Below are 9,674 nucleotides of genomic sequence, written 5' to 3' on the forward strand. Positions count from 1 at the left end.
TCAAGACAATTGCACTTGACAAGCGATTAAATAAATGGTTTAAGAGTAAAACGACATAGCAATAAGTTGTGACCAAGCACAGGGATTTCGAGAAAATATCAATACAACAGTTTCTTTTTCACAATACTGTTCCAAAACTGTATCATTTAAATAGAAAATTAGACAATATATACTGCCCATCCTTTTTGGCTTTCAAATATATACATAAATATATAAAATATTTAATTTTTACCATAGCAATTTGATTAAAACATTTTTTTTTACATGCATTAGGTAGGTAGGTAGGTAGGTTGGTCGGAACAGCAGTTGGATTCTAGAAAAGCACATATATATCCGTATACATTTGAATTATTTATTATTATTATTATTATTATTTATAAATCCAACCACAGCAGCTACAAACAACAGATAATGAAAAACGGTTCAACATCTTATTTTGTCGAGTTATTATTAAATATTTTTCTAAATCTCATCATGTTATTGCGATTTAACGTTGCGATTAAAAAGGTTACTCAAATCAAAAGTTATTTTTTTGTTACAAAAAAAAAAAAAAGGCATCCGTCATGACGTCCTCTACATGTTTAAGGAAAACTTGAAATCTTTCAAGATCCCAGCGATAAAGAGGAGAAGATAGAGTGAACTCCAGCATCGTTTCGAAGCCGATATTCGGACACATTTTGCAATAACGACTTCATCAGGAGTGTGTAAATTCTGCAACACCAGAGTCTAGTCGATACTCGACAATACTACAAATACGTCCTACTTCCCGCAATATATCGTATCGTTGCCCCTGTATTGCTACACACATCGCCAGTTTCTTGCCAATACACACCAGTAGAAGAACTCACATTTCTCCAATCCTTAAAACCCTTCACTGGCTTCCAGTTTCTTTCAGGATCAACTTTAAAATTCTGGTTCTTACTTTCAGATCTATTTATGGTCAGACTCCTTTTTCCATCAGTGATCTGATCCAGCCTTACACCCCAGCTCGGGCTCTGAGGTCTGTGGATCAGAATCTACTGATGGTTCCTGAACACGGTTCAGGACCAGAGGAGAGAAATCCTTCCAGGCTGTTGCTCCTAAGCTTTGGAACGATCTTCATCTGTGTTTGATGATCTACTGACTCCTTCAAGAATCATCTTAAGACCTTTTTATTCATGCAGGCTTTTCCTTGATTTTCTGGAACTCCGGGGTTGTTCTCAGTGTTATTTTGACCTTTTAAGTATATACTTTATTGAATATTGTTTTGATTGTTTAAGCGCCTTGTGACCCTGCTCGGGAAAAGCGCTATATAAATACAAATTACTTACACTATTCTGCATATATAAAAAAAATATAAAATGCTGATTGAGCAGTTTCTCAACTTATATTTTTGCATTTACTTTTAAATGCATTACCTGATAAACGGAAAGCATGTTTCGGGCTAGCACTTTAAGTTGAGAATCATCACTGGCTATCTACACTTTCTCCGAGCCCCATTCTAAATATAGATTTTTTTTTTGTTGCAGAAAGCACAAAGAGAAAAATCAGTGGGAGTGTATGGGACCCCTCCTCTGTTCAATCACCATCTGGTAGCCATCAGCGCCTCGCACAGGAAGGGGCGGCTGCGCCTTTTTTCTGGGGGCGCCATGGAGCGGCTCCCCTTTCCTCCCCAGCGCTAAGGAAACAACAGTCATCAAATGCAGCGAAGGTGCAGTGCAACACAGAGGAGCGTGGCCCATCCCAGCATAAGCTCAACTCCCAGCAGCTTCGCTCTCACACCCCAGCAGAGCACAGAGCGAGAGCTCGCATTCCATTCGGCGGCGGCTGCCAAGAGGAGCTGGGAAAGAGTGAAAAGAACAGAGAGACGCTCTCACTGCAAAGCTGGCTAATGGTGCTCCTTAAAAAGGCACTCCATTCACTTCCATCCCATCAGCTTTCCACTCTGCTCCGCACCACCGTGGAGCGATCGATCGCCGCACATTACAAAACGCACGATATATTTATAACCAGCGATGCTCAATGTCCATTTATTGTCTTTTACTGGAAAAAAAAAAAAAAAAAACACCCACCAAGAAAGAACATTTCAGTTTCATCATGTACCATCTTATATGGATTATGACACAGGTTGAGACAAATATAATCAAAATTGTATTAATGAGTTGTGAAAAAACTAAATCTAGGGGTTTTTTTAACCGATAACTTTATTAAAACTGTGCAATAGGCATCTATCATAAAAGTTCCTGAACAATACTTTTTGTGATACCAATTTTACAGAAAATAACGTTACACATTTTACAAAAATTTGAGTTTGTAAATTTCCACTCCAAGTTGATTTTCAAAAACAAAACTTGCCAAAATATGTCAAATCAATCTGAGATTCACTGCCTTTGTCAATTATTTTTCTCAAGATGAATCCATTCCATCCAGCTAAATCCATTTATAGTTTTGATTATACGGGTACCAAAATAAGGCACCAAAAGAGGAAGCATGTTTCGACACTACCCAAGCATTTCTGTCTAAAAGAAATGAAAAAAAAAGGTGTTTTTTATTATGACTGGTTATCAAGACAATCGAACTCAAGCAGCAATTATATTGATTTTGGATGCAACTTACTGTATTAATTAATTAGAATTTGTGTTAAATTGAATTCAGTCTTTACTAGAAAGAGCTTTTTTTTTGGTTACCATTTAATAAAAGTGGTTAACTTGTACAAATCTAATTTTATAAACAGGATAAAAGATGTCAAGTTTTACAAATCTGGTATTCTACTGAAAATTAATTATATTTTTTTAATGTTTCAAGAGCAAGTCTTAACTCTTGTACCGTCTCTGAAGGCCGGAAAAAACAAAATGTGTTTGTGGTATCCCTTTTGTCGTCTCTGGGTCACTGCGTATGCATTTCTGGAAGCAAGAGAGGTCGTTCACATTGACCCAGAGACAACACAAGGGATACCACAAATGCAATCGTTTTCAGGCCTTCAGGGTCACCTTGACCAAGAGACAACACAAATAACTGTTCCATTAAGGTTTAGGATCTTTGTTTTTTTGGGGAATTTTGTTTCATGTTGCACACAGTACCAAGAGAAATTGCTAATACTTTTTTTTTTTAAAAAGGCAAACGTCGCCTCCAACTTAAAGTCATAATTCACTCAAAATCTTCACCCAGTTTCTACTCATGATAGTCAAGGTTTCTCTTCCGAATATTCCATTCCTTTTTAGAGTTATAAGCAAAGATGCATGTTCATTTTAACGTAGTGACTGATCAGGTTTCTCTTTCAAAAAATACACTTAAAAACATCTAAATAGCTGCGTGGTCCTCATCTGTAATGTAAAATTATGAATTTTGGGAAAACTATTACTTACACAACGTTTCACTTCATTCTTATAGCATTATATACTTTTATGGGATTTGAAGCAATAGAATAAAAAGTTCCAGAATATTGACCTTGTTAGGCCCCCTACACTAGATACCTACTCTTACAATAACGTAAAATAAAAAGGAGAAAAACCCGAAAAAACATGAAAGGCTGTGTACCAAGAACGCAATCTATCGCAGAACCACCAAGACGAGCGATTGAAGAGGGACCAGCATACATAATTGATGCTTATTTGTTTGAAAATGGAGTATGAATAATTAATGGCACATGCAATTCATTTCCAAGCCGTGGCAGATGACACAAAGCGATGCCGGTGGAGTGTCGTGGCGCTCATGCAGTCCAGTCATGGTCAACGCTTTTTCATTTGTTAGCCCGAGAGGCTAATGCTACACAAGTCCCCTTCTGTTGCGTTCAGCTTGTTGTTTGTTTCCTCAAGCATGCCAGTCGGGGGCTTATGACGGGGTTAAGAATGCGTACAGTGTTTGTTTTTTTTTCACTTGCTAAGCAGATTTACAGAACCTCCAGCATAATTGGGAATCATTTTTAAAATATTGTGGAAATAAAGCGTTTGATCGAGGACGGAGGTGTCGCCTCGGTGATATCGCCACTCGAGTTCCTCGAGAGGTCATTATTTTCCTTCTTCCGGCTTCTCTGTTGCTTATGAACATTATGTACAATAACTGCTTTAATCTGTTTCCAGTCAGCACATGCCAATGTACTACAGGGATTACACAGGGGTCACTGGGTCTAAAAATAGAACAGTAAAAGGGGACTTTCTAAAGATTTTTCTCCCGCCTAAGCATTTCCAAAACGCCAATTAAGCAGTTTAAACTTTAGTGTTTACTTCGGTGGTTTTAATGGCCCCGAATTTGGCAAGAGGTGAAATTCCCATGTTCACGGTTAAACGAAATGAACCCTGCTTTCCCCCAAACTTCCAGTGAAATGTTTCGCAGTCATGCTGGGAAAGTTTGCTGAAGTAAATGCCACAGCCAAGTTCCGAATTATAACTAGAAAGGTTACGAACGTACGAGTCAAAAAATGTATTTCTTCATCTCATGCATGGACCCTTACAGGGGCAACAAAGAGGCCCAGACTTCCCTCTTCCCAGGGGGGAATACTGAGGCACCATGGGAAACTCAAGAATTGCTCCATGTAGTCAAGTACAATATTTGCAAGAATGCTGGTGTTTATGAGCTTTTCTGATACTTTGATAGTCTCACTATAAGGAGTAATATCTAAACAAGAAGGATCTGTCTCGCCTGAAGTTAATACAAAACTCTGCAGCGAGAATTCTGAGCCGCTCTAGTAGAAGAACTCACATTTCCCCGATCCTTAAAACTCTTCACTGGCTGCCAGTTTCTTTCAGGATCCATTTTAAAATGCTGGTTCTTACTTTCAGATCTATTCAAGGTCAGGCTCCTCCTTACATCAGATATATCTAAGCCATCTACTTAATAATGTGAAGGTCTCTTACAACCCAATAAAAACTCTTATGAAGCTCATGGAGTTTTCAGCTTTGGTCAATTAACAATCCAAGTTACTTTCTTACAGACATTTTTTTTAAGTAACTTCCAGTGCAAAAGAACATTTGCAAAAGGGGAGAGATTAGCATGTTCAAGTGAAAAAGATGAGCAGAATTAGCGTCACCCAACTTTCAGATGTCTGAACCATCGCTAAATTGGTTATGTCATAATGGACTCCACTCTCGTAACCCCTCTTTCGCCGAGATTTCAGACGAGGGGGATAACTTTATAAAGAAATACGTTCAAAACATGGTGATTATGAAGGACTTCCTGCTTCTTAGAGACTTCACCATTTGAAACATGCGAGTGAGGAAAGTTGGGTTTTTAATGAATTGAAGGCAGCAAAGTTACTTCCATGCTTGTGAAATATCAGGAGTGCAGTTTCGCTTCCACCTTTGATCTCTGCAAATCAGTACAACCGTTTCAGGAACAAAGTTCGTTCCAACTCAGCAGCAAAGTAGATTTGATTATCAATATAACATTGTGCTTTAATGACAATTTTGTATCTCTCTTTATGATCTAACAAATAAGTATATTTTACAGAAAACCATGTGACAAAATAGCTTCATGGTTTTTGAATGAATTGACTTTGTGACTTTAAATCACTAGTGTGTCCGGCCAACTGCTGGCTACTAAACCCCCACGACCCGACCTCAGATGAAGACGTCGATGCAGCCCAATTTAAAACGGCGATCACTCCCTGTGGACTTCCACACATCCTTGTAAACAACGCCAGAGTTATCATAACACAGTTTGAAGGACGGCTTGAATGCGACCGGCTCCACCGAATGTGACAAAAATAATCCTGGCTTCCAAGACAACATCAAATGATTGGCAGCGTTTGATAAATCAGTATTCCTCTCCACCTAGTGTTGCTCACCCTACAGATGAGCTGGATGAACTCAACACCTACAACTGCCTACGTGGATTTGGCTTAGTCTGAAGCGGGTGCTTAAGATGCAACTGCTTTCAACCACCGAGCACCATGGGTAACGTTTCATTTAAGTAAGTAAGTAAGTAATTTGTATTTATATAGTGATTTTGCAGACCAGGGTCACAAAGCGCTTAAACAATCAAAACAATATTCAATAAAATATATACTTTAAAGGTCAAGATAAAACTGATAACACAACAGGAGTTCCAGAAAAATCAAGGAAAAGCCTGAACAAATAAAAACATCTTAAGATGTTTCTTAAAGGAGTCAGTAGACTCCATCATAAAACAGTACCTGCATTCTTTAAGTTAAACTTGGCTGGAGTTTTCGCCAGAAGAGAAAAGCATTTTACGAAAGTGTTTCTGCAGAATCAACAACAACAATTGGCCAAACTATATCACACTTCTGCAACACAACTGACGTAACAAGCCACACACTGCTGTAGAGTGTTGACAAATACACAAAACAACACCAGCGGACACATAACTTTGAGTAGAGTAACTTAAAATATATTTAAACCCACGATATTGTCGCCAAAGCCAAACTCAAAGTTTTTAATCTTCCAAAAAAAGTAAAAAAGTTCAAAGAAGTCAAATCAAAGCATCAAAAGATCAGTAGTTAAGGTGGCAACACAACAATGGAGACATGGAAATACCTTAATGAGAAAACAAAGTACAAGTAAGTAAGTAATTTATATTTAAACAGCACTTTTCCAGACCAGGGTACCAAAGCGCTTTAACAATCAAAACAATACTCAATAAAATATATACTTTAAAAGGTCAAGATAATACTGAGAACAACACAGGAGTTCCAGAAAATTCAAGGAAAAGCCTGAACAAATAAAAATGTCTTAAGATGTACATCATGTTTTGACCAGCCGAAAAAACCAACACAAATGTTTTGTCGACAGAAAACCCGGGCAAAAGAAGAAACCATGTGATCCATTGAGATAAGGGCATGACTAAAAACATGAAGATTGTCGTTAGGCTAATATGCACAAAATCAACTCGACATCTTTAGAAGCGACCCACACTCTATGGCATGTGATCCGGGTCAAGACAAAAGCTCAGGGACGCCTATTAATCTGATTATCTGACGATTGTATTTTGCAAAAAAAAAAAAAAAGAAAGACGATTATAGTAAAGACAATGCGTGGATTAAAATCTACTACTTAAAGTGAAGTCAAACTTCACTCGTTTTCTACTCACCCTCATGTTGACTAAGGGTTGGGATTATTTTTGTCAGAGTTATTTGTTTGTTTTTAGAGTTATAGACAACAATGTTTGTTCATTTTAATGTAGCGACAGGAGCTCAGTCGTCTTCATCTTTGTCCAAAAAGACACTTAAAAACATCCAAATCCCGCCATACTTGCTCGTCTGTAACGTCCATCTTGTATTGAAGCCTCGACTTAAAGAATTGTTCCAGAAAAACTGAAACAAGTATATATTTTATGCTTGTTTGCAACAGAGGTTTAAAGAATAATACGGACTGGAAGTAAATCTATATAGCAAGTGCTTCCAGTGCAGACAGTACCAATATGTTATTCATTGAACTTCGGCTACAAACAAGCATCAAATTTAATTTAAATTTATTTAATTAACAGTTTTTTGGAACAATTCCTCTCGTCGAGGCTTCAATACAAGATGGACGTTACAGACGAGCAAATATGGAGGGATTTGGATGTTTTTAAGTGTCTTTTTGGACGAAGATGAAGACGACTGAGCACCAGTCGCTACATTAAAATGAAATGTCTATAACTAAAAAAAAAAAGAATAATTCTGAAAACTATCCCAGCCCTTAGTCGACATGAGGGTGAGAACCATCCTTATTTTTAAAAAGCGATCCACACTCTTCAGCATTAGACGAGGGTTTGAGACGAAAAGCTCAGGGACGACTCTTTATGTTGCAAACTGGAATCTTATCACTTTATGTCTCAGCATTACACTTGTTCTTGAGGTGCATATACGAAGAAGTAAACAAAAATATTGACATGATACTAATGAAGAATGGTCGTGAGATGGAAGCACAAGAAACACAAGATAACCAGGGAACGCTTTTAAAAAAAACCCAAGATGTGACTGAAGGTTCCTGATGATGCTCGAGGGACCAAAAAAAGGGGGGTTGAAGATCATTTGACCTCAGAGGTGACACCAGCCTCACATTAATGGACCAATAATCAATGATCCCCGGTTGAAAGACGTATGGATGAGTCACTCTTAAGAAAAATAAAAACATATTTTTGTGGTTAAGATGTTGTGCACCTGGAGTTTTGTACCTCCTGATCAGTTTTGTGATGTGTGGCCCCTTCTTCACAACCATCTTTCCACGCGTTTTTTTTTTCTCAATGTGTCACCATGCAGGAGATAAAGGTGTCATAATAATAATAATTTTAAAAAAACTTATGAAGTCCACTTACGTAACGTCTCAACTTTTTTTCTGGAGGAGACTTTCTCAGCCACCCTGAACACACCACATCCCCGCCGCTCATGTCTGCCGCCGTCGTCTCCCGTCCAACCAATGTTGTTTTTTTTCTTCCTTTATTCGTGGATATTTCAACACCTGGAACACACACACAAGCAACTTTCTTTTTTAAACACCGTGACCCCCCGGTGTGTGTTTTTGTTGGGGTTATATTACCTCCTCCCTTCGACAAGAAAGGCGGCTCCGTAGAAGAAGAAAAAAAAAAAATCCCGAGCGAGACTTCCAGGAGTTGTTGACAAATAAACAAGTATATCCTGCGAGCAAAAAAAAAAGAATAGAATAGAATAAATGTCGCACAAAAGTGGGTCCGAAAACAAACAAAAAAAAAGTCCAGTTCGGTGTCGTGTGGCGCGTGACGGTTTTAAACGCCGAGTCCCACAGAAGTGATCCCGGTCCCGGTCGGGTTTATCCTCATGGTGTTCTCTCTCGGTCCAAACTATGCGAAAGAAAGTTGTTTCCACCTGTTTAGCTCCATGTTTCCTCTTTCTTTCTTTTTCTTTTCTTTTTTTTCGTATTATTGTGATTGACAGCGACTCAGGCGCTGCTCGTACTCACCCTTCTCGGGAACATGGCTGTAACAAGCTGCACGCTCTTAAAGCGACAAGGACCGGAAATAGATTCTTTCAAAAAAAAAGAAAAAAAAAGAAGATGAATAAGAAGAGAGAAACACAATATGAACGTTGAACATTATCTTTTTTTATATATTAAACAAAACAAAATACCCTCCTCATTTTGTTATACAATTGAGTTGTTTTTGCGGCCAATTGTATTCACTTATTTATAATACAGTTTACCTTTTATTTTTTAATAAATATGCTTCTTTTGCTTCATTTTTTTTTAAGTACTAATTATCCAAAATACACCGGATAATTTATTTATTAAGCTTTGTTTTTTACTTTATTTTGAAAATAAAAAAAGGAAGTTACCGGTAGGCGCCGTCGGTATTTGTAATAGTAGTAGTTTAAAAGCGTACGTATCAATTACAAATGGCAATGAAACGTTTATTTATTTTTAAATCCACATCAATTCAATTAACCTTTTTTAAATACGATTTTTTTTGTTCAAAGCTGATAAAAATGTGTTTCTAATGGTTATGCCATGTGAATCCAGGAGGAATGCTATTGTGATGGTAAAACCACCCCCACCGTCCTGGGAATGTGACCTTTGGGGGTCCTTTCAACCCCTGCTATAATAAAATACTACCAAATAAATGTCGATTTTAAAATAGGAAAATGATTCATTACAAACATGCATAAGAGTTAAGATTAAACTTAGATCATATATACTGATATCTTATATTTAAAAACATTATAATTGGGGAAAAAAATGTTGTTTGAATATTACATGGAACATGTTATACGTAAAACTTCAGACACT

At 37.5% G+C, this 9,674-nt stretch overlaps 1 protein-coding gene across 4 annotated transcripts in view; it reads right to left on the bottom strand.

The window, feature by feature from the left end:
* Positions 1-8,875, bottom strand: part of gab1 (GRB2-associated binding protein 1) — a 38,026-nt gene extending 29,151 nt beyond the window's left edge. For 3 of the 4 annotated variants that reach the window (XM_087807685.1, XM_087807703.1, XM_087807677.1), the window contains exons 1-2: positions 8,454-8,874; positions 8,233-8,375 (exon numbers count right to left, since the gene is read on the bottom strand). In XM_087807685.1, the coding sequence (XP_087663811.1) occupies positions 8,233-8,304 (72 nt within the window). In that variant the 5' untranslated portion in view covers positions 8,305-8,375; positions 8,454-8,874. Of the gene's footprint in view, positions 1-8,232; positions 8,376-8,453 lie in introns of all 4 variants that reach the window. The other variant, XM_087807694.1, reaches the window with a different exon arrangement.
* Between the last annotated feature and the right edge of the window lie 799 nt (positions 8,876-9,674).

Source organism: Callionymus lyra, chromosome 1 (assembly GCF_982586985.1).
Source record: "Callionymus lyra chromosome 1, fCalLyr1.hap1.1, whole genome shotgun sequence".
In the NCBI taxonomy this organism is placed as follows: Eukaryota; Metazoa; Chordata; class Actinopteri; order Syngnathiformes; family Callionymidae; genus Callionymus; species Callionymus lyra.